The 24648-nt window shown below is 56.4% G+C and overlaps 1 protein-coding gene across 2 annotated transcripts in view; it reads right to left on the bottom strand.

The window, feature by feature from the left end:
• Positions 1-3112: 3112 nt before the first annotated feature.
• The window catches only part of MFN2 (mitofusin 2), a 26519-nt gene continuing 4983 nt past the window's right edge, over positions 3113-24648 (bottom strand). For both annotated transcript variants that reach the window (XM_045298773.1, XM_030888055.2), the window contains 17 exons: positions 20897-21075; positions 18192-18327; positions 16763-16925; positions 15284-15408; positions 14308-14416; positions 14086-14193; positions 13004-13157; positions 12775-12842; positions 12521-12642; positions 10018-10144; positions 9583-9687; positions 8956-9058; positions 8304-8524; positions 7463-7618; positions 6508-6704; positions 5746-5880; positions 3113-4816 (listed from right to left, as the gene is read on the bottom strand). In XM_045298773.1, the coding sequence (XP_045154708.1) occupies positions 4747-4816; positions 5746-5880; positions 6508-6704; positions 7463-7618; positions 8304-8524; positions 8956-9058; positions 9583-9687; positions 10018-10144; positions 12521-12642; positions 12775-12842; positions 13004-13157; positions 14086-14193; positions 14308-14416; positions 15284-15408; positions 16763-16925; positions 18192-18327; positions 20897-21071 (2274 nt within the window). In that variant the 5' untranslated portion in view covers positions 21072-21075 and the 3' untranslated portion in view covers positions 3113-4746. The remainder of the gene's footprint in view (positions 4817-5745; positions 5881-6507; positions 6705-7462; positions 7619-8303; positions 8525-8955; positions 9059-9582; positions 9688-10017; positions 10145-12520; positions 12643-12774; positions 12843-13003; positions 13158-14085; positions 14194-14307; positions 14417-15283; positions 15409-16762; positions 16926-18191; positions 18328-20896; positions 21076-24648) is intronic.

Genomic DNA, 24648 nt, shown 5'->3' on the forward strand with positions numbered 1-24648 from the left:
GATTTCTTGCTATCAAATTACTTCTTGATATACACTTCCTTCTACTTCTGAGTGTCTGGTTTTGTTTCTGTAGACAACCCAGCCTGACACAGGTGGGAACAGAGTTACTGCAAAGAGGAATGAGGGGCCTTTTAGGAGTAATGAAAATGTTCTAAAATTGGATTGTGGTGATGGCTATGTACTAAAATGGTTGCATTATACGCTTAAAACGAGTACATTTTATGGGAAGTGATACAATCACAATGTAAGTTAAACATACATGTGCACCTACCATATAATCTAAGTCATTCCACTCCTAGGTATTTAGTTGAGAAAAAATATGTAGATACCCATGTGAACATTTAGACATGAATGTTCAGAGCATGTATATTATAAACACGAAAGTTCACCAAGAAGTGTATGAATAAGCAAATTGTGTTATATCCGTGTAATGAAATCATAGTCATAGAAATGAATAAACTTTTGAAGCATGCAACAATATGGAAACATGTCTAAATAACTATTGTTAAGCGCCATCAAGTTGGTTCCAAGCCAGAGTGACCCCGTGGGCAACAAAGGGAGCACTCCCGGTCCTACACCATCCTCGCCATCCTCGCTCCGCTGGGCTCACTGCTGCAGTCACTGTGGAGCCGTCTCCTTGACTTTCTTCTTCGTCACTGACCCGTGATTTCACCACGCATGCTGTCCTTCTCCAAGGCCTGGCCTCTCCTTCTACCATGTCCTAAGTCAGGAAAAGGAAGTCTCACCATCCTCGCTCGCTTCTAAGGAACATGCTCGTTATTTCCAAGACAGACTGCTCTTCTGGCAGTCCACGATACATTTATCGTCAACACCATCATCCAAGGCGCCCATTCTTTGGTCTTCCTGACTCACTGTCTAGCTTTGTATGACCAGCATAAAAAATCACACTGAGAAAAACGGTGCATCGTATAGGACTACCTCTACAGAACCCGTAACTGCGAACTGGTCGAGTGTCGGAAAGCAGATCAGTGGTTGCTTGGAGATGAAGCGAATGAGAGGTGCCATCTTTGCTGAGTGGACCCTCATCCATAGAAAGGGGACAGAGAGCCAGTGTTTGGAGACGATGGCTCTTGCGGCACCAGGGGTCCAGCATGTGCTGCGCTCTCAAAATCGGGAGGCTGCTGTCAGAGACCAATCAGGAAACAGCGATTGTGGCCACTGGTTTGAACTTGCTGAGTGGTTTCTCACAGCTGGCCCCCAGCACTAATGGCAGATACAACTACTCATGGATGTGATACCCAGGACGCCGTCATACCTGCCGTCCCCTAGAAGCGCCTGCAGCTGTTATCTCAGCCTGAGTCTGACTCAGGAGGAAAGCCAGGCCCTTGAGGAAGGTGTGATCTTGCCTGGCTCTGTGGGGGTGGGGTGGGGGGGTGGCTGCTTCAGAAGAACCCCAATGAGTCAGATGATCTCCCCGACTGGGCTGCCGGGCTGTCGCCTGCGCGCGCTTTGCAGAGAGAGGTGCAATCCTGGCTGCACACCAAACACAAACCAGGAAAGCCCAGGAATTAACCCCTCCAGTTAATTCAGGCTCCCACGGACCCTACACAACAAGGGAGATCTGCCCAGAGGGATTCCGAGACGGTACTCGGTGGCAGCCCCTGCTTCTCTGAACTTGTCGGGCTGTGATGTTGAAACTACGCCGCTGGCATTTCAAAGTCCAGCAGGGTCAGCCATGGCGAACAGATTTCAGGAGCACTTCCAGGCTACGAACACACTGAGGAGGGAGGAACAGCGCAGAGAACTCTGCAGACCTTTACAAAAGGGTGAAGAGTTGACACGGGACCGATGGTGCTGGCAAAAAATACTGACTGTACCACGGTCTTCCGCGAAGACCGACTGTCCTGGAGTAAGTACAGGCGGGAGGATGGCGAGACTTCATCCCCTGTACGTGGGCCATGCTCTCAGGGGGAACTCGCCCCTGGAGAAGGGCCTCATGCCTGGTCGAGGGGCAGCAAGAGGAGGCCTTCGACCAGATGGACTGACACAGCGGCTGCAGCCCGAGCTTGAGCGTCCTCCTGGGGATTGCGCAGCACCAGGTGCCTCTCCTTCCTGTCCAGAGGGTCTCAGAGTGGGAGCTGACTTGACAGCTAACAATACATGTTCACGGCAGCAGACTGCCACCACTTTTCCACCCAGGGGCCGTGGGCTCGAACCACCAACCTTTCGGCGAGCACTGTAACTGCTGCGTCACTAGTCCCCTTCCTGGAGACATCCTCTGGTTAAATGAAGACGGCGTTACTGGAGGGCCCCAATCCCCGCTGCTCAGAACAAAGCCGTGAATGAGACAAGGCACAGAAGGCCCTTTTGGACTAGAGTCCATCCCCCGGGAATAGCGGGCGTAGCGGGCTGTCAGTGCTGCATCCTCAATGACAGAAGCCAACTGGGGTCCCAGAGATCGACAGCTGGCAGACGCACTGGCTAACTCCTACAGAGTGGATCTGAGTTACTATCAGCCTGGTGGCAGCTCAAGGGAAGCCAGGGTGACACCAGGGTCTGTGGCTGTGGTAACTGGTCAGGCACGTCACCGCCAAGTGACGTGTGGAGCAGCAGCAGGCAGGGGACGAGGCAACAGCAAGCGGTCAGGCAGGAAAGCGGACTTGCCTCTGCTACCACGGCTGGATCCACTACTGATAGCTCTGGCCACCACCGTCGCAGCCAGGTTCTCAGAAGACGGCCAAGTAGGGTGGCCCCATCTGAGTCATGACATTTAGCAAACAGCAAATGGTTAAGAGAGTTAAGAGAGAAGTCAGCAACGACATCACGCTACGGAGTCCCTGGTCCTTCAGGGAACATCAGGACGAGGAACCCACAGGCAGGTCAGTGGGCACTTCCCTCCCCTCAGGGGAGGCCGGGTCACTTTGAAAACACACACGCTGCCTTAGGGGCGATGAGTTGATGCCCGAGGGGGCCGAGCTCGACAAGGTGCTGGCACACTGTTGGGTTTGTAGAGGAGGCTGAGCTGATGTGTGTTCTGAAGCATACATTGTAACAGCAGTGAGAACTTTTTAAGATAAATACACACGTGTCTGTGAGCTTGCTCCTGCTTAAGAGAAGTTGCACATCTAATCATCAAGTGAAGAATCCCATGGAGGATTTCCAAGTACATTTTATTTCTGTTTCCTTAATATCAGCAATGACAGGAGTAATTCGGGCAGGTAAATCCCCGTAAATACATCAGAGAGAAAACTCAGGGTGCCAAGCACGTCTCGGGCTCTAGCAAATGAACAGAAAAACCGAGAAGAGAGTTAGCAGCATCAAATTAAAGTGCCTTTTTGCCAAACTTCTTGCAGGAGTCTCCCGTCTGCGTCACACTGCACTGCTGATGTAAGTAGCTCAGGCTTCCATTCCTTCCCAAGGGCGATCGCCAACAATTCATGTGTGTCATCACTTTAAATAACGTTGTAAAAAGAGTACAAAGTCACAAAGTTCATTGGAGCCACGTGACATGGATTTTCTGACGGCCTGTGAGGCGGCCATCAGCCAGTCCAAACATCCTCTCACCATGCGTCCACCATGCGAAGTCCGTTCCTTTGTCCCATGCACCAGGGCAGACCGAGGCTTGGAGGGCAGCAGGTATGTGGAGAGGGACCATATATTTCCCCACCACACATCCCTCCCTCCAGTGACAGAGACCACCTGCGCTTCTCCCCAAAGCTGGACTACCGCTGGGACCCAAGCCCCACCCTGCTGAGGGAGGCCGGCTACTAGACAGGGCGAGGAGCGGGGACAGGAACCTGCCCGACTTCGCCCAGTCACAATCCCCAACTCAACAGTGGAAAACAAGGTAAGCAAGAGGCCAAATGGGGGCCTGGCTGGGCTCGGTCAGGCATGGGCTTTCCCTCACTTTCTGGGTGACTGCAGTCATTGGCACAGGGCACTTCGTCCAGAGGACCGGTGGCCGATGGCAGCTGGAGCGGGGGTGGGGACCACGCTAGTGGGATGGGGGCTCCTGGGCCCCATGAAACCCCTACAAGAGGCCCTGTTCTGGGCTGACTCCAGTCTCCATCTGTCCCAGAGGGGATCAGGGACGCAGTCCTCTCAGCCTGCATCAGGTCCCCTCCTCCTGTCACACATCATTTCACAAATCTGAACCATCTCTCACAGCACCACCTCGGCACCACCGGGGCAAGAGTCAACCCTAGAGCGAGGGGCTCGAGGAGGAAATGGGAGTCCCTCCTGGTGTGGCAGCAGCCCCGGCCCTCTCCTGACTCCTCCCTACAGCGCCCAGGTGGCCGGCCTCCACACAAGCACACCAAGACTGGCGCCAGCGGCTCCGCAAACACAAGGAGGAAGCTCAAGGGCAAAGAACACAGCCACGGTCTTCCCAGAAGGATGCAGTCTGGGAACACCCAACAGCCCCAAGGCTGCGCGCTACAGGGTGCCAGGGCCAGGGGAGGTGGGTCTGTCTGATCCTGAGGCTCCAGCCAGGCACCCTGCAGGGCTGACAGGGCCAACACAGGAGTCTCCATGAGGGCCTGCGGCATCCACTCCTGGCACCATGCTGTCCATCGCCATGAGCGCCTCCCGGAGGGCTGGAGGCCCAGATCTCCCTAGGACCGCAGGCAGGCGGGGGACAACTAGTGCGTAAGGGCTCGAGACAGTACAAGACGGTGGGTGTGCTCGCTTTGGGGTGGCGCCCGGCAGGTGCTGCCCGTGCCCTGGGGCAGCACTGAGGGGCCGGCTCTGCCTCCTCCATGCAGCCTCCAGCTCAGTGGCAGGCCACTATCTGCTGGGCTGCAGGTACTGGTGCGTGAACATGTTGAGCTCGCTGTCCAACCAGCCCGCCTTATTCCTGCAAAGAAACAGCAACTTTGTAGCGGGAGCTGGAACCAGGCAGGATGACACCATGCCAGGCCTGGTTTTGAGGAGCCCCAGCAGGTCCTCCCACAAAGGTTGCGTGCCTTCCTATGGTCAGGCGGCTGGTGAGGGATGGAGCTGAGCCAAGGTCTTGTGCCTCTCGATCGGAGATGGCTGCAGAAGGGGTACCAGCAAGGGAAGTCCCCTTATGTGGTGAGGGCACTAGACTGACACCCTTTGAGGTGGCTGCCCCAAGCCTCTAACACCCACAGGCTGACTACTACAGGAAGTACATGGTCCCCTCCACCCACTCAGGTTGATGGTATCTTGGCTGTGGACTTTTGCAGGCTGTCATAAATTGCCAAGGGGAAAGCAGAGGGAACGCCAGTGTCAGCACACGCGCCCATGACCCCGGCTCCCTAGGTGCTCTCTGCCCTGCTCAGTGTGGGTGGCAGTTCCTGGTTACGGGGGACACCCCTCCGGGACGTGACAGAAGACCCTGGCCTGCCGGGCAGTGGGGTGGTGACAAACTTCCCTGTGGTGACAGTGGGCCTGCCGGGGAGCCCCAGTGACAATGAAGATGCTCAGCCCTCTGGGCCTGTCCCTCGCTTGACCAGTTGCTCTGAGATCCCAGACGGGCGACCTCTCTCTCCTCTGAGCACCAGCTCTGCCATTGGTAAAACAGGGATCGTGCCCCACCACCACCACCACCTCACGGGACAAGGTTGCAGAGTGCCCAGCCCTGCGCAGCGAACCAGGAGCATCGCAGCCCAGGAAGAGGAGCTGCGGGCTGGGAGGCCAGGGCCCTGGGCTCCTCTCCTGTCCCTGGGCTCAAGCACTTGCCGGCGGTGACGAGTCTTGTTGAGCCCCACCACCTCCATCACGAGCGGAGCTCCCAGCCTCGCAGGCTGAGACCAAGCATACCTGAGCAGCTTGGCTTTGCTCTGAAGGGAATCGAGGGTTCCGATTTTCTTGTTCATGGCAGCAATTTCCTGCTCCAGGTTTTCCCGGGTGATGTCGACTTGCTGGCACAGATGTGCAAAAGTTCCAGACAGCTCCCTGCGGGGCAGAAGTGGAAGCAAGCGGGCCACGTCGAGGTTAGGGCCAGACCAGCCCCAGGGGCTGGCAGTGGGCGGCTGGCTCTGAGAACACGGGTGGCCCCTGCACCCTCAGATCCAGCTCTGACCCAGCTCTGCTAACAGGCAGGCCCGCACAGCAGCTGTTCCTCCAGTCTCCTTTCCTCCTGGGGCCATGAAAGCCGCGTGCAGCTCACAAGACTGGGGGATAAACTTGGCTGCAAGGGTAAATGCCCAGCCAAGAGTCTGGCCACCACAAGGAACACAAGCAAGTGTTCACCCCTCACCCTCCGCCAAGCAGCTACAGGTCCACCGGACCCAAGATCTGCCACAAAGCGAGACCCACAGCCCCAGCTCTAAAGGCAGCCTCTAAATAAGAGACCGTCAACCTGTCTTCCCACTTCTCCCTGCCTTGAGGGAGCCGAGGCCCACTTAGTGCCAGGTGGGACACGGGTGGACTGAGGAGACCTCTCCTTACCCAGCCTCAAATCTGGGCAGCACAGCTGCAAAAGACCCTGGGGGAGTGGGGCTCAGGATGCTGGGGACACCACACCCGCAGCTGCCAGGTCAGGATGACAGGAGCGGCCCCCGGGGCTTTGGGTCCACTCACTGCTGGACTTGGTGGCTGCAGTTGGAGCCGGTGTAGCTGATGATGAGCTGCAGCTTCTCACTGGCGTACTCCACAAACTGGCGCTTGAAAGCCCTCTCCTTGGCCTTGGTGGTCCAGGTCAGACGCTCGTAGACGTACAGGAGACCGTACAGCCCGAAAGACAGGGCAATGAGCCGCCAGCCCACTGCCTTCCACACCTGCGGGGCGGGGCAGAGGGGTCAGCACGCCCCCACAGCCCCACCGCTGCCCCTCCTCTCTGAGCCTCAGGTTTCCCAGGCATCTCCTTAGAAGCCGCCAAGGGCAGAAGAGCAAGGTCATCTCTAATTTAGAACTGGGGGACCCCACACTGGACACGTGGATCTGGGACAACGGCCACTTGGCCACCGACGCACAGCTTTGGTCTGGTTTGCCACACACATATCTAGAGTGCCCACGATGCCGTCTGCCTGTTTCCAACGGCTGGGTGGTAAAAGGAGTGCCCAGCACCCAGAGGAAAGCCTACTGATGGAAAGGCAGGCGCTGGAGAGATGAGGGTTCGAGCCCTGCCTTGCATCTCATCTTCTATCCTTGCAAGTCGGGCTCTTCGTTTCTTCCTCTCCCAACAGGCACTCCCTGCCACGCTCCTCTCTGAATCCCAGGTTTGCCGATTCCTTGGGTCACCTTCCTATCCCACCCGACCCATGCAGCATAGGCCCCACATGGAAAGGGCGGTGGGCTTGGAGTCAGACGGGAGCTACGGGTCTAATCCTAGGCCACCACTAATCCTAGAATCTCGCCTTCTGGAGACGAGAAGAGTGGCGCTCTCTGGAGGCCGTGCTAATTTCGGGAGGAAGCACCTACACCCTGAGGGCTAGGGCTGCACAGGACTCCAGGGGCCAGAGAAGACTCCTCAGAGGGCAGTGCTGGCCAACACAGGGACCACGACCCCGCCCCCCAAGACAGGGCTGTCACTGACCACCCCTCCCACGACGAGAATGCCCATGGAAGTCCGGGACGTCAGGGAGGCCAGGCCGGTCACCATGGAGACCATGAGCTCTTCTTGGGTGAGTGAGCCCTGCGGCAGTGGGGGCATGCTGGGGTTGGCTGGTGTCAGAGGGACAGGACGCTGCACCTGAAGAGAGAGGGGACAGAGGGGGAGAGGAGGATGTGGGAAGTCTCTCATTCACTAGGGGAGCTGACAGGGACACAGTGGCGTGTCAGTTCCAAAAGGTAAGAAGCTCCACATTAGCCAAGGACTTTAGCTTTTACCACGCCTTTGAGCACAATGCTTCAGGGTAGGACCTGTACTAAGAATTCTGGAACAACTGTGGTACAGAGAAAGATACTTCTGTAATTACAATTTTTTTTTTTTTAATTACAATTTTAAATGGTGGTGTGGAGATGGATAAAGCACCCTAGTGACGCAATGGTTAAGTGCTTGCTGCAACCATGAAAGGCTGCTAGTGGAGCACCAGTGCCTGAGGGAGACAAGCCCTGGTGCTGCTCCCATGAGGAGCCCCACCTAATAACCAGGGGCAGCTCTGCTCTGTCCCACAGGCTCAGGCTCGCTACGAGCAGGAATTGGCTTGACCGCACGCAACCACGTAGAGATGAATGATTTTAAAATAACCTATCTCTGTTTTGGAACTGCATCCATATTTTCATGTGTCCTAGGGAGAATACAGCCCACGTTTGTAATTTCACATCTATAACTGCTTAGGACAAGATTACATTTATCTGTGGCCAGGGACATGCTTCCTGGCTGCCCACGCTGCCCCTAGGGCCCCTGATCTCTTCAGAAGGCCCGCCCTCCTTGCCTGGTCACTGTAGCCCATCAAGGCCCGACGGCTGTTCTTGGGGCCCAGGAACCGATTCACGAGCATGGTCCAGCCAAGTGAGAAGTGGAATTCGATGTCCTCCTGAAAGTCGGCACACAGTTTGTCACAGTTCAGGTCATAGCTGAGGGAGAAGCACTGCCGAGGGACCAACATATCGATCTGGCTCCCCAACGACACAGGGAGGAGGGGCTTCAGGCCATCTGCAGGGACAGAAACGGGGGAAGACACATCAGCTCGGGGCCCAGTGCCACACCTATGTCCTGCCTCGGGCTCCAGGGCCCAGCCAGCTCCTGCTAGATACTGAACAGCTAGCTCAGCACGGCCCTCCGCCCAGAACAAGTGGCTGCAGGAATGACTGGAGGGCAGGGCGAGGCTCCAGGCCTGCCAAGCACTTACACTTCACTGAGCTTAAGATGGGTGAGACTCTCAGCCTCACGTGTGAGAACGCAGGACCGCTCCCCAAGTCTAGGTACAAATGAAATCACGACCTAGCCTAGAACCTGAAGGCAACCGGCTGACTCACTGCAAATGACTGACACATAGGCGGTTGGTTACTGCCTTAGCTGGCTTGGCCTGCATCTGCTCTCAGGGCAGCCCCCAGCCCACGTGTCCACACCCCTGCTGCACTGACCGATCATGTCCTGCTGCATGGTCTGCAGAGAGCTGGTGATGGCTGTGGAGCAGCGGTCCGACATGTTCCGGCCCAGGCCCTCCTCAATGTGGCGGTGCAGCTCCTACCAGCAGAGCGGGAGGTGAGGGGAGAAGCCAAAGTACGAGGACCCACGAGGGTGGCCAGACCTGCTGCGATGGGGCACTGTCCGCATGGCGAGCCCACCCAACAGCAGAGAAGACGACAGGCAGCTGGGCCACCTAAGGTGCACCTATTGGTCTCCTCGTGCAGAGAGCACTCGTGATGCCCGGCACAGGCACAGGCACAGGCACGTCATGAGGCCCCAAGCCTGAAGAATTACCCGGGGCCTGGCTGCTACTGCCGTCTGCTCTGAAAAGGGTCACGGTAGAAAGTCGGGGATGGGTAGGGAGAGCGTGGAGCACAGTGGTCAGAGACTGGGGGCCCGAATTAGACTCAGCAATGTTTAAGATGGAAAGGGCAGCATTTCCCAAGGACAAAGTTCAGAGGGCTCGAGGAGGAATGGACACAGGAAGCGGGAGGACGTGGGACACTCAACAGAACACGGATGGCTGCCAGGAGTGTGTTCAAACAAGTGCGTCTGAAGTGCTGGAGGCAGCGGCCACTCACATTCTTGTAAACCTTGAGCACCACGGGAGAGGGGTGGAAGTCCATCTGGTAGTCGTCCACCAGCACAGACAGGCGCCTGATCTCCTCGGCCATCGCCGTTGACACCTGCAGCAGAGGGGCAGCCGTCAAGGACCGAGGAGGTAGAGGTGCTCTGGTGAAGCCCGGGGGAGGCCCGGTCAATCCCTCCTCTCTAGCCAGTGGCTTCCTCATTGACCCGTGGGTCTGAAGCTTTTCCAGGCAGATAGGACCGTAGAGACGGGCCAGTCAGACACCCACGTGTCGACAGAGGAGGCCCAGGGAAGTGCAGACTTGCCCAGGGTGACACAGGGGACGAGGTGACCCAAGGGGAAGATCCACAGGCCTGAGCCAGGGCCAAAACTGCTTTCTGGAAGGCCCTTGGGGAGGGTGTCTGCGTTTACCTGTCCTGTCGCTCACCTGCCTTTCCACTTCCTCTGTAATCTGCTTGATTCGTAGTTTGTAGTCTTGAGCCAAGAGCTCCAGCTGTTTGTCAATAAACCTCAGGCGGTCTTGCCGCTCCTCACGCATGTCCAGGCAGTAAACTCTGGGAGCAAAAGGCTGGTGAGAGCCCGCCAGGCCCCTGGGGGAGCTAGAAAGGGGCCTGGCGCACACATCAGGGCCCCACCAGCCCGGCAGAGTTCACACCCAAGACTCTTCAGAGGAGTGAGACGCCTGCTCACGCCGATGTCTCCCTCTGGAAACATGGTGGTTGGTGGTGGCGGCGTGGCAGGGGACTGGGAGCTCTCGGGTTCAGAAGAAGCTTGGCCACCAAGCCCAGGACGAAATACTCTGACTAATCATCAGGGAATTGGAATCAAGAGCGGACACTTTCTACCCAGATGCCCAGCAAACACGACGAAGTCTGAGGTCCTGGTGAAGGTGTGGGGAAGTGGGGCACCTGCATGTGCTGCTGGGGGGACCCTGAGTGGGCACAGCTGTTCTGGACCAATGACGAAAAACGGAAATGCAGACAGCTGGAGATGGAACAGTCCCACCCTGGGAATCAGTCCTAGACAGACTTACACACGTGGCAAGGCACCGTGAACAGATGTCCACTGCAACCACACCAGCGAAGCCCCAACACCAAGCCAAAGGGACCGTGCTAGCGTAGTTAAAGGGGCGGGGCCCTGGTGGAGCAATGATTAAGGTTTGGGCTGCTAAAGGGCAGCAGTCTGCGCCTGCCACTGACTCAGCAGGGGAAAGACCGCCCGTCTATCCCTGCAGAGCGGCTGCGGTTGCTGTTAGGGCCACAGAGCTGCCCGACTGACAGCTGCTCTGCATCCAACAGAACGGAACACGTCCAGCCCTGGGCTGCCCCCACGATCGTTACGTTCGCGCCCAGTGTTGCCGCCACTGTGCCAATACCTCTCCTTAAGGGCCTTTCCTTTGCCACTGCCCTTCTACTTATCTAAGCATGACGTCCTTCGGGCTGGCCTCTCAGGATAACAGACCCAAAGCACACGAGACCCAGTCTCGCCATGCTCACTTCCAAGGAGCAGTCTGGCTGCACTTCAGGTCAGAGTTCTCCCTGCTCCGAGCAGGCGATGGCATGTCCACGCTCTTCTCCAGCACCCTCATTCAGGCATCGTTCCTGCAGGCTCCCCGCTCATCTAGCTCTCACACCCGCGATGACTGAAAACGCTGGCGTGGGCGACACACCTTGGTCCTCAAAGTGACAACTGCTGTTCAAACTGTAACGAAGCCAGTCTCTTACAGACTTATCTGCCCAGTCTATCTTCGATTCATCGCTACAAAGGGGCTTCCCGGTGCTCATGGAAAAAGAGCATTTAACTCCTCGTCGCCACACAACGTGCAGAGCCCCCTCCTGCGTGCTTCCAGTCCCCTGCGTTGTCAGCAGCAAGGCCTTCACTGGCCAGTCCTCTAAGTCCCTCTCTCCCCTGTCCTCTCAGTGTGGAAACGCTGTCTGAATCTGCCTACCATGAGTGACACCCTGCTGGTATTTAAAGTACCTGGCACAGTTTGGAGCATCAGTGCAACACAGAAGCCATGACAGTACAGCAAACTGCTAAGTGACTGTAAAAATTACAGCCTGTGAGACCGTAGAGGGAAGTTCCACTCAGACCTATAGGGTTACCATGGGTCAGAATCAAGTTGTCAGCACGCACCACCTACTGCAGCCAGAAATCAATAAAGTACAACAGGCGTCAAATACTCAAGCACCACGTCGTCATCGATACAGAGTGGAAACTGAAGGGAGCTGCGGTGCACGCGGTGCGATACTGGAGCCGTGCACTTGAAGCCGGAGCACTATGTCACACTGCATTTCCCAAAGTGGAGGGTGCAGGCTGCCTATCAAATTGACAACGGTGGCTGTCTCCGAGCGGGGGCAGTGTGGAAACAGTAAACAGACATCCATTCCTGCTGTGTTTCATTTGAACTCGGAAGCCCGAGTGACGCCAGTGGTTCAGACAGGGCTGATCAAAAGGCTGCCAGTTCAAGTCCACCCAAAGGTACCGTAAAGGCACTGTTCACTTCTGAAAACCCCGTGGGGCGCAGCTCTGCTCAGACAGGCGGGGCACAACTGCCCCCAGGGCAATGCACTATAACTGGTGCTGTCACTTGAAAAGACTTAGATGGAAGCCCGGTGCTTTGACCTTGCACTCTGTGCTTTTCCAAGTTGTAAATCCTCCCATCACCCCTCCAAGGAAAAAAATGACTTAAAAACGTGCTCTGTACAAAGTTGTGAAAGTGGCCATGGGCAAGCATGGTACAACCTGGGGGCCTCCGCCAGGTGCTTCAGGGGTGGCACTGCAGTGGCCCAAGAGAATGCACTCAGCCCCCTTCTGCCCAGGCCGCCCCAAGCAGGCCTAACGTGGTCTGGGGGCCAGCGGAAAGGATGCTGCCCCGGGGAGACCTGAGTCTACAGGCTGAGTGGTCACTTTGGGTGCCCAGCGCTCACCGCTGCTCCTGCGCCGCGATGTGCAGAGAGTCCATGATGAGGCGCACGGCTTCTGCGATCTGCTTGGCCCGAACCGTGTGCTGCTCGAATTTGGTTTTCACCGCAGACTGGGAGATGCACTCCTGAAATGGCAGCGGCGGTGAGGGAGGCCAGGGCCACAGCCACTGCCAGCTTCTCTGGCTCTCACGGCTAGGGACACAGGCTGGAGGCCTGGGGGAGGCCCAGATCCCAGAGCTCAAACCCCACGGGCTCACCTCAAATCGCCTCTCAAAATTCTGAAACTCAAACATCCTCACTTGAAAGCCTTCTGCAAGAGCGCCCCCTAGGAGAAGGGCACGGCATTAGCACTCACCCAAAGACGCCCACAGAATTAGCGGGCCAGCCCTCAGCAGGCACTGTGTGGAGGACAACCTTCCACCAGCCCACCCTCAGCAACCATCTCCAACCCCCGTGGAGCAGGAAACACAAGGGTGCTGTGGTTACCTCCTTCAGGCATGCCCTGGGCTTTCTGGATCCTAGCGTTGAGCACTTCCTTGGCCGATACGAAGAAAATGCGGTCCCCGGCCTGGGCTCGGTCTACCACACCCAGCTCGTCCACCAGGAAGCCAGTACAACGTTCCATGTGCTGCCGCCGGACCTGGAACCCAAACAGATGAGTGTGCACATGCATGTGGTGTGCTCTGCTGGAAAAGGGGCTCCAGGTGGCGTCCACAGCCCCTAGCTGCCTCTTGTATAAAATCAGCATCAGCACAGTCAGCTGGGGCAATCACCAAAGGCATAAACACACCAGGCCAGGTGTCTCGTCCATCTGTTTAACCACCGCACTGCCCCAAAGAACCAATGCCACGAGGAATGCTTGAGGCACATCTTCCCAAGCATTTCATAGTGTGGGTACACAGCACACAAGTGTACATGTTCCTGAGGTACCTTCTGTTAAGAGCCCACAGCGCCTCACCCAGGTGCCCCAGAAGTGGGGTGAGTTGGGCTCCCTCCCAGGGCCGCCTTCTACATGAGTGCGTTAGAAACCCCCGAGCCGCTCTGACATGCTAGGCTCCCATACCTCACACTCGGCACTCCTCCGCCTGTGGGGACCTGCCATCCTCTAACTCTAGGCACTACACCCACCTCATAGGTGAGGACACAGAATCGCCCAAAGGCTGAGCAATTTCCCAAAGGCACACTGCCCCACGGCAGCCAGTGTGGAGCTCGGGCCTGCTGACCGCATGCTACCAGTCGGTCCCAATTTCCTCCTGCCCTAATGACAAGAGCCACATGTGGTTGGCCTTTAAGCCTCTTTCATGGACTGTGGGCCCCGATTAAACCTCCACAAAGACATGAGCCTCAGGTCCAGCCCAGGAAGAGCTAAGTGGTGGTGATGTCGGTAGCTCTGTGTGAAAGCCTTTCAAAGAGGGACCTATCTAGGAAAGGGACCGGAGAAAGGGGGTTAAAGCAGTACCCCCAGAGAACATTAGGATATCTCTGGAGAGGAGATGAACTCAGGGCAGTCACGCTGTCAGCCCGGAGGACAGTGGCCTTCCCCGAACCTGCCCAGAAAGAGCACCCACCTCCTCCATGTACTCGGGCTCCGAGGCGGACGCGTCCCAGCGGTTGTTCAGGATGAAGATGTTGGGGCGGGAGAGACGCTCGCTGACCTTGTGGAAGAACTGCTTCTCCTAGACAAGGGGGGGCAAGGCCACGGTGGAGGAGGAGCTGGGCCGACCACGGCTCGCAGCCCCCTCCCTGCCAGCCTCGGCCGGGGAGTGAAGCTGGTGATCGAGCAGACTTACCGTCTGCATCAGGGTGGACTCCGAGTTGGCCACCAGTACAAACACATCAGCATCCAGGCAGAACTTGTCGATCCAGCTGTCCAGCTCGGTGGTGACATCGATACCAGGGCTAAAGGTAACGGAGGAAGCCAACCTCATCAGGCCCACCCAGTCTTTGGCCCTGCTCTGAAAGACCTGCGTTTGCAAGGCAGCCAGTAGTCTGGAAGTGTGTTTCCACTGCATGTATCTACCACTGATACAAACATCATGAGCCCTGTCGGTGTCATGGATTAAGCATTGGGCTGCTAACCTCAAGCCATACAATTCCAAACCATCAGCCCCTCCATGGGAGAACAATGAGGCTTTACGGACCCACAGCCTTAGAACCCACAGGGGCAGTTCTAGCTTGTGCGCTTGGGCAGTGAGCTTGGTTTCATACAGTGAAACCTGTGGGGGCGAGGACTTAGCGGGTGAGGGCCCGCAGGTCTGCCACCTGAGGCGCAGTCTTAGCACTTTCCTACTGGTCTGGACAGTGCGGAGTATTTTCACTCTCCTTCTCCGACAGGTGCACACAGGTCTGGCTCTCATGGGTTTCATGGTACCATACCATTTAACTTTAGGGACCGACGAGTTTTATAGTTAAGAACATTAAGATAGTCACCATACATAGGACCTCGTGTCTTGGAACAGTTACTACTTGACCACAACGCAAGGACAAAGCACTCCTTCAAGACACACGCTATACCACGTACTCCAACACCCCACCCACCCAGCCCCAATCCAAACACCTTCCTGTCCCTGGACAGACTGCTGGGCATGAGGACATGCTGGCGACCTGATGCTGTGGGGACAGTCGATGTCGGAGGGAGTCCCAGAGGAGGGGGCGTTCGGATGAGGCGGCCGGAAAGCTGAGAGACCTCAGCAGAGCAGGGGAGAGCCCAGGGGACTGCAGCCTGGAGGACCCGGAAATGACCATGTGGTCTGCCCACCCTCTGACCTGTCCATCAGCACAAGGTCGTCCTTCAGAAGTGGGCACTTGGAGTTGGGCCACATCACGCTCACCAGGCTGCCGGCGTGCAGCTGCTCGTCCTGGTGGAGGGCATGGGCCAGCTGGTTCACGGTCTGATGGGGGAGGAGGCGGAGAGCGGTCAGGCCAAGGGACAGGTAGCCACATGCCCTGCTGCCTCAACTGCTAGGCCACAGCGTCGGGGCCGGAGACTGCTGCCCGATCCCTGACCCTTCTCTCGTCCGCACGGAAAATGCTCGGCTCCCTGCTCTTGGTGAGCTTCTTTTTGCCTCTGTGGCTGAGCCCAGACCTGGCAGAAAGCACCCCAGTTCAGCACTCGCTCCATCATGCCATTCTACAACATGCAGCGACGCCAATGAGTCTTCAAGGTGGGCCGTCTTCCTCACCCTCCTTTTTGCCACATTGTCCCTTCCCGCTGACCTAAGCTGAGGGCTCCGTACGTTTCCTGCCTTTGGAACGGCTTCATCCACTTGACCCCTGCAGAGGGTTCTTTTTAAGGAGCATAATGTTCACGATAGACTTCGTTACTGGATAAACTAAGCTGTTTGGTTTTTAGAAAGGCATCAGGGGATGGTTTTGGGTTAAACTTTAGAAATGATCCCAGGGCAATGGTTTCAGGAATTTATCCAACTTTCATGATTCCAGAAAATCTAGATTCCATGAGAATTTGAAAGACTGTTTATAAATCCCCGCTGTTGACCAGGATTCTTTTAGAGAATCGCTGACCCAAATGTTTGGTCATGACAGCCAGCAGTCCTGGGTCACATGATAAAGAAGGCAGCTGTCATGGAGCCACTTAGCCACCCAGGCCACTTCCGCCTCCTCTGCCGCTGTTCCACGTGAACAGAGACGGGCACTGCTCGATGAACGAGGAAGTACAACAGAAGCACCAACACGTTGCTAGGCCAAGTAGCTAGGACGTCCCATGACACCAGGCCCTCAACCGCAGACCAGGAAACCACTGTTTTAAATATACTATTACACAACTTTCACCAATTCAACTTTTTAAAGGTGTATAACTTATGGACAGCAGTTAATCAGCTGTGTAACCCTACCTGTTAATCAATGTACTTTTCTCCTCTCTGACTTCCTGAAGCGGAGCCTGCTCTACACTGAATAAATCTTTAGGGATCCACAATGAAATGAGCATCTTGCCCCAAACAAGGACTCAGCTGCCTCTTGGACAACGTAGATGTCTGAGCCCTGGACCCACAGAGGAACTGCAGGCGAACAAGGGCCACTTGACCCCTTAGCTGCAGAGGCGGTCTGCGGGGACATGGGCACTGGAAGGTCCTTGGCTCTTGGCCCTCCATGTTTCTGACCTGCCCTGGAGGGGCAGCTACAGCAGGGTTTCCTATGTTCCTGGCAGGGGGCCCTGTCCCCATGACAGGCTGGTGGGTCTACGCCAGCTTCTGCCCACCATCGCCCGGGCGCAGACCCAGGCCTCACCTTGACACTCCTCTTCTCCTCCGAGCCCTCGGTGAGGAGGAAGGCCTCGTGGCCCTCCGTGCCCCCCACTCGCAGGAAGCAATTGGTGGTGTGGCCGATCCCCGAGGGCAGGACTTTGTCCCAGAGCATGGCGTTGATGACGGTGCTTTTCCCATTGCTTGTCCTGGAGGAGACACTGGCCGTCAGGGGCACCAGGCAGGGCCTGTGCTGTGGGGCTCATAATGGAGTTCAGAGGCTGGGTGCTCTGCAGGGTCACCGGAGCCCAGAAGGACTGGCACACGGAAACCCACCCCAAGGGGTCTTGGAAGAAAGGCCTGGAAATCCGCTTTGGAAAGGCCCCAGCCTTGAAAAGCCTCCAGAGCCGAGCTACTATGCATACTCGGGTCACTCGGGGTCAGAATCCACCCGCGGCCACGCACAACGGTGCCACCTGCGAGCGCCTAGCTGAAGCAGCATTCTCTACCCCAGGACAAGACACTTATCTGCACAGGAGCAGGCAGAGAGAAGGGACAAAGGTCTCTGGCTCCTTGGGACATCACCTCACACCGGCCCTGCAGGTGGCTCTGGGAGCCAGGTGGCAGCACAGACACCAACCCTGGCCCTTGAGACTCCAGCCCAGCCACTGAGCTCGAGCCTCTGCCTCACATCTGTCTGTCTCCCCTCCTCACTGGAAGTCAATGACTCACCCTCAGACTAACAGCTAGACCACACTGAGGCTTGTTTGCCACACAGGGCTTCCTCCCTGTTCTTTGCCCCCACACACCTCTTTGTCCAGAGACCACCTCGGCTCCTAGCTGCCTCTGACATCCCTCCCCTGACTTCAGTAGCCTCCCTGTCACCAGCTCTTCTCAACAGACCTGCTGCACGGGGACTCAGAGCCTTCGGTCTGCGCCAAGCATCGTCTTCCTCTCCCTGAACGTGGCCTCACAGGTAGCGAAGCACAAGGTGCCCCGCTCACCTAAGACTGCGAGGATGAGGAAAAGGACAGCCCGGAGGAGACGAGGGCCGCATCTGAGGTCACCACCCTTAGGGCAGGACTCCTCAGCACCCAAGCTGCCTGGGTGTCTCTCACACCTCGAGGAGTCCCTGGGCAGTATGAACGGTAAATGTGCTAACTGAACAGTTGACGGTTCAAGTCACCAAGAGGTACCTTGGAAGAAAGGCCTGGCAGTCTACTTCTGGAAACCCTGCAAAGCACCCTTCCTTCCTCTCCACACGCACTGGTCGCCATGCGTTGAAGTCAGCCAGGTGGCATCCAGCACACCGGTGATCCACACCACGGAAGCAAGAAGAGCTCCTCGGGCAGGTGAGCTGCCCCGCCTTGGAGCAGCAGTCTACGTGCGTGGGTACCCAGGGCTTCCACCACCCCCGGCTCCTCTCTCCCTTCCCTCCCAGCCACGAAGGAGGAGTGAGGGCTTCAAGGACTCACCGGCCAAAAAAAGCCACTTTCATGTGCCGTCGGGCCAGCACCTCGCTGATACCCCTGACTTTGGACAGGTAGCCTCTGACGTCCACAACCTGCTCCTCAGTTGTGACTGGGTCCAGCTCCACATTCCGGTGGGTCTCTGGAGGGGGGGTTTGGACGTGTGAGCCCATGAGCAGAGGGGTCCCACAGACACAGTCTGGGGTAGCAGGGACCCTCACTCTGCTGTGGCCAGAGTCCCTCCAGGACGCTCCCACGTGCTGCCTTTGTGACTGCCAGCAAACCGCCCAGGTCTTCCTTTCCGTGCCCATACACCTGAGCGGGACGGGCTCTGCCTCACAGGGTGGCTGTGAGGCTCAGGGGGTTTAAGCACGACGTGCTGCGAGCATGGGGATTGCTCATGAGAGGCCCTGTCACTGTTCTTTATTGTTCACATAACAGAGAACAACCAGGACGTTCAGACTACACGCCAGGCCTCGTGAACCATGCTCCAAACACGCTCACACTGACCTGTCACACAGAGCGTCAATGGCAGGGTCAGGGTCTCAATCTGGAGTCCATGTTCTGCACCGTTCTGTATTAGACACGGGCCTGCCTGATTCAGCCCTGCTTACCGATCAGCCTGGTCTCTTGCCACCCCTGCCTCTGACACCTCCCTCACTCCCCAAAGCCATCAGCTTCCTCACCTCTCCAGGCGTGGCCAGGCTGCCTAGAGCCCCCATCCCTCTCAGAGCAAGTGGGGCCCTGCCATGGGTGGCGAGCCCCATGTCCGCTTAGCCTCAGGCCTGGCTTAGATCATATGACCTCCAGGAGGTCTGCCCTGACCACTGGGTTTGTCGGAAGCCCGCACTGGGGCTCCCTCACAGTACCTACACCCCTCTCTGAGCTCCTCCCTCAGCAGTGGGGCCACAAGTTCACCCGTCTGCATCCCTAGCATCTGAGGCCAAGCCAGGCCCACCTGCTCCCTGGTCCTGTGCTCAGCAGCTGCTCAGTGCTACTAAACGAACAGACAGTGGCGGGGAACAATGCCTCACAGGCCAGTGGCTGAGGCCAGACCCTGAGCCGCTTCCATCTAGACCTGTGTCTGGCACGAGCTGCAGTGGAAGAGGTCAATGTGTGGCCCCTGGGCACCCCCAACCCCCACCATCCAGCAGACAGCCCCAACCCAGAGGGAACATTTCAGAGACAGCCTGGTGAAGCTTCCTGCCAGCTACTGCCCTGACAAGTGTGGCCAAGCCAGTGAGACTCCCCCATACTCTCCAGTCACCCCTTTCCAGCACCACCACGCCACACTCCAGCTCCCTTACCGGCTCTCAGGCCTGTGGCTGCATTTACGGAGAGAAGCCCCAGGCCAACACCACCTTATCACCTGCGCTATAGGACATTCCCAAAGCAGTCACCACCCCCACCCCGACCCCCACACACCTCAGGGTCACCATAGCTCATCCTCCGCTCCGCTCTAACAGGGAGGCCGCTCATCATCACAAAAAGGAAAGCGAAGCGCCCATGCGTGAGGCCAACCCGTCCACTGTCATTAAGCAAGTGCTCCTCCACAACGCAGAAGCGTCTAGAGAAACGACACTCAGGACACACGGGAAGACAGCCGTGGGCTCTGGGGCAGCGGGCGGTCTGCCTGGCTCTGCATGCCAGCACGCCAGAGCACTGCTAACTGCCCACCACGGGTCAACCTCAGGCCTTTAAAACTCAGCACCCGAGCTAGGACACAGCAAGGGGCCTGAGAGTGGACATGAGTCCATCCCTCCAAGGGAGCCTTGTGGACAACAGCAACTGCAAAACAAGCAGGCACTGAGCTGCTCTGGTTGAAAGCTGCGAGGGCAGAAGCAGGTCCTCCTTCGGGAAGTTGACTCTACGCTAAGGTGACCAGATGCCCGGCTTTTGGCTGGACAGTGACGATTTTTCGGTGTTTTTAAAAAGTCCCGATTTTTGGAAAGAATGCACGACAAGCTAGGGAACGGTCTATTTGGTACATATAGACCAAATTTTTAATCAAAAACACCCCCCCTGCCCCCCGGTCAATGGTGTCCCACTTTAAATCTGGTCACCTTACTCTAGGCATCCCCACTGAGCAACTAGGTCCTGTCAGATCGCGACCTGAAAATCTCTGCTCTTCCCTGAGCTCCTCTGTCACAAAGGAGGAAAACCAGGGCCCACGGACACAGCTTGTGGGTCTTCAAGCAACCCCTGCACCTGGACCCTTCTAGGGGGATCCTGAGAGGCAGAGGCTGGAGCTGGCGCTCAGACTAAGGGGACCCAGGAACCCGCCCCTTTGTTGACAGAACAGCAACTAGTGAGAAAGGTACAGGTGACGTAAGTTTCCTATTCACAGTCCTATGTCAATCTAAAAATAGCACGGAGGACACTGACCAACAGCCAGACAGTGTACAGCACCAACAGCGGCCAGGCCCAGGCCCTGGGGAACAAACAGGCTCTGGTGTCAGAGCCACCTGGTCGAAGCCCAGCTCTGTCCCTTATAAAGCTATTGGACAACTCTCCACACCTCAACCCGCTGGCTGTTAGTGAGACGTTCACCTAGCCCTCGTGAGTCAACAGAACACATGGGATTCTCACACATGGTACTTCCCCTGCCTTCTCCGTCCAATCTCCCTAGGCGAATCCGCAGGATTCCAAGAATAGAGCTTCCCAATGCAGCATTCCCAGGGCAAGGCCCTGGCTGAGGGGCACTGCCTCACCTTCCAGGAAGGTGGCGCTCTCCTGAATGTAAGCCCCCAACTGCTCGAAGATGCCACTGATCTTCTTCTTGGCAGTGACGAAGTGCTTGAGAGGGGAAGCGTTCACCTCCGCCATGTGTCTCTTATCCTTCTTGGCCTTGACGATGGAGTTGCATCGAGAGAAGAGCAGGGACATTGCGCTGCAAGAGAAGAGGACATGAGTGACCCCAGGAACGCCCAGAGGGCCTGCATCCCATCAGGAACACAGGGCTCGAGGGGATGTTGAGATCAGAGGTTCAAGGGTGAGTCAGACTAAATTCTGACTCTCAAAAAGGAAGGGTTAGAAACCCTTACCTCTGTATTTATGATTATAAAGCACATGACAGTGGGCTGTCTTGGTTACGGTAAAGCAGCAGGAATTCTTGTCAGGTCTCTCCTGTGTCCACCTCCTTTGAGAAAGCAAGTCAGCGGAGAGATCGGAGACACCCTCATGAGCAGACACTATGAGACCAGGCCCTTCCCCCACAGTGCAGAGAGAGAAACCCTCCCTGAGAGTGGTTCCCTGAAGTCGGGTTTCTAGCTGCCTCAACTGGGAGAAAGCAGATGTCTGCTCCAGCCGCTGGCTGTGGAGTCTCTTGCAGTGGCACAAAGCGTAGCCAAGCGGGCGTGGTCAGCTGTTGAACACCGGGTTAGATAATAAACATGCCACAATCAGAGGAGCAGAGACAGCATAAGGGGCCTCACCGTCACCTGAGCCAGGCCCCACCTCCCACGGCAGGGCTGCAGACCCAGCCTTCACCATGTCAGAGATGGTGGAACTGTGATGTGGCACGGAGAAGCCCTCTTTTGGGTCGTAGGCAGAAAAGTGTAACAGAAATTTGGCTTCTTTCCTATCCATCACCCACTGTTGCCAAAAGCAGGGAGCAGGGAATATCAAAATCAGTGAGAACAATGTGGCCTTCAATACCACCATCTCTCAGCCACCCACTGGCCAGGACCTGATGGCCACCATTCCTAAAAGAGGGTGGTGTGGTGTGTGTGTGTGTGTGTGTGTGTGTGTGTGTACAGAGAAGGTTAATCTTCAAGTGAGGGAGGTCCACTTGTACAATTTACTAGGAAATATTTATCGGTCTCATGTTTTACAAAAGACATGCACTGAAGAAACTGAAACCGTGACCTTTCCATCACCAGCAGTCTATTTCTGCGTGGGCATCTCTTCCTTTGTCACACACATCCCCCTAACCCAGTGGTTTAGAGCCCGTGGTCGTGGTGGCCGGGACTCCTGGCCCTGAAAGCACACCCCGGCAGGTCCCTCTCAGAGGGACCCCATGGAACGAACGACTTGCCCAGCAGAGTCCAGAAGTCCTTTCTCAGGATGAGGGAGAGTGCAGGGTGCCTGGCTCTACCCTCTCCCACACCCAAGCACATTCTTGTCTGGCCACTCCCTCCCCAGCCACCTAATCACAGAGCCATCTGCCCTCCACCCAGCTGCCGGGGGCTCTCTGGTTGGGAGAGGAGAAGGCGCTGCTCTTGAGCTCCTGTGAGAAGGTCCTGAAGGAGTTCCTGAGAAACAGAAAGGGCGTTGAGCAGGAGGGGGGCGTGACAGGTGAATGCCCTAGCTGCCTCTTGGGAAGCAGTGTCTCGACACACCCACAGGGAGAGGGGAGCCCCATGGTTTGCCCAAGCCCCCCATCACGTTGCCGTGTTAATGACTTCTGTAGAGGAGGCGGAAGTGATATTTTTCAATTTTCACCTTCCTCCTAAGCAGAACAGAAAGCTCCCATACACTTTTGCTGTGATAAGGTGTCACTCGGGACTCCTCGCCTCCCCCCACCCCCAAGCTGGAAGCAGGCTCACTGTGGCCCAGTGAACTCCCAGAAAAATGGAGCTGGCAGGCAAGCCACCCAAAGCACCCTGGGGGGTGGAGGGTGGGGCGGCGGCGGCACCACAACACAGTGTGGTAGCTCAGAGAGTGTTGGAATCAGACAGAGTTGGGTTCAAGCTATGACTGTACAATCTAGGGGCTGTGAAACTTAAACCACGGTATTGAACCTCAGAGCCTTGGCTGTTTTCATGTGGCCAAGTGTGAGGCCCTGTACTACTGCAGAGGAGGAAAGATAACACAAGCAGTATGTTTAGCCCACAGCAAAAACTTAACAGGTTAAAAAGCAATTAGCACTTATAGGTTCACATGACTCTCCAGAGACTTCAGACTTCAGGGCAGGGCAGTGGCAACCCTATCAACACCACAGCCCCCCACAACCACTGGCTGGCCAAGACTGAGTGCAGAGGCTGCACATGTGTCAGGATGCACATGTGTCAGGAGCAGCTGTGTCCAGCGCCCCCCCCCCCCCAGGTGATCTGATCACAGACAGCTGGGCTTTTGGAAGCAGGTGCTGTAAGTTCTGGTCACAAGTGGCATGTCCAGAGGAAATGAACCCGATAGAAATGTTAGTGTGCAGTCAGTGGAAGATCCAAAGCCACGCACAACAGTGAGAGTTTAGTGGGTCCAGGTTACGAGGTGGCTGGATGTTCTGCAGGTCCAGGAGCTGCCCTTTGCTCACACCATTACCCTGCCCCTGCAAGGCAGTCTCCCAGCTCTCTTGGATTCCGCTGGCTCTGCTCAGCCCCAAGCTAAGAGTGTATGTTTGTACTGCACCCGCTGCTTAGTCTGGCACACTCTTTCCTTTTTCACCCACTGGGCACACTCCTCTCTGTCCTTCTACAGTCACCTGGTGTTCTGGGAAGCCTTCCCTTACCTCTCCACAAAGCACAGGCCACCAAACCAGACCCGCTCTGTCTCTCCCACTAGTCTCTACAGCCCTGGAGAGCCGGTCTTTGACGCAGGGCAGGAGCAGGTAACCCACCTGGGGAATCCTTCCACCCCAGCCCAGCGAGTTGCGAGACTTGCACACCTTTCAGCTCCAGGACTGAATCCTTCAGAAGAGCACACACTACACATACACCTATGCACAAAAGGTCCAGAGGGGCAAACTCACACACAGACACCAAGGCAGGGTGCCCTCTCTGTGCTTTGCAGGCTGGCTTCCTATCACCCAGCATGGTGGGAAGCAGCTGGTTCCTGGACCACCTCTGGAACGCCCTGATAGTCTCTACTTGACCACAGGGCTTGCCGTGGGCCTGTGGGGCCCATCCCCTAGCTCTAATATCAGCTACACCTTCTTAAAAACTCACTGCCATCTCACGGAGACCGTATAGGGCAGGGTAAAATTGCCCCTGAGAATTTTCAAGACTGTAACTCTAAAGGGAGTAGAAAGCCCTGTCTTTCTCCCTCAGAGGGGATGGTAGTTTTGAACTGCTGACCTTTCAGACGGCAGCCCATCTTGTAACCGATGCACCACCAGGCTCCTAGTTATACCTTAAGTGGCAATTAATAGAGCTATGACATTGGCTCTAAGTCAGCGGTTCTCAACCTGTGGGTTACGACCCCTTTGGGGGTCCAATGGCCCTTTCACAGGGGTCACCTAAGACCATGAGAAAACACATTATTTCTGATGGTCTTAGGAACCAAGAAACGGCTCCTCTATCCATCTCCAGGCAGATCCTCCCACATGCAGATATGCTGATCTGGTGAGAAAGAAGCTACCTCAACCTTTTACGAATACTGTCCCAAAATGCAGCAATATATTTTACTGCTGTTATATTAAGAGTGTTGCCTAGGCCTGTCTGGATAGGACAGGCTGGATGAACAATCTGGAGAAAACAATGGGACTGACAGTTCTGGGGGGACATGGGAGAGGGGGAGGTGGGGG

Source organism: Echinops telfairi, unplaced genomic scaffold, assembly GCF_000313985.2.
Source record: "Echinops telfairi isolate 266 unplaced genomic scaffold, ASM31398v2 ScPeMD7_7457;HRSCAF=8495, whole genome shotgun sequence".
In the NCBI taxonomy this organism is placed as follows: Eukaryota; Metazoa; Chordata; class Mammalia; order Afrosoricida; family Tenrecidae; genus Echinops; species Echinops telfairi.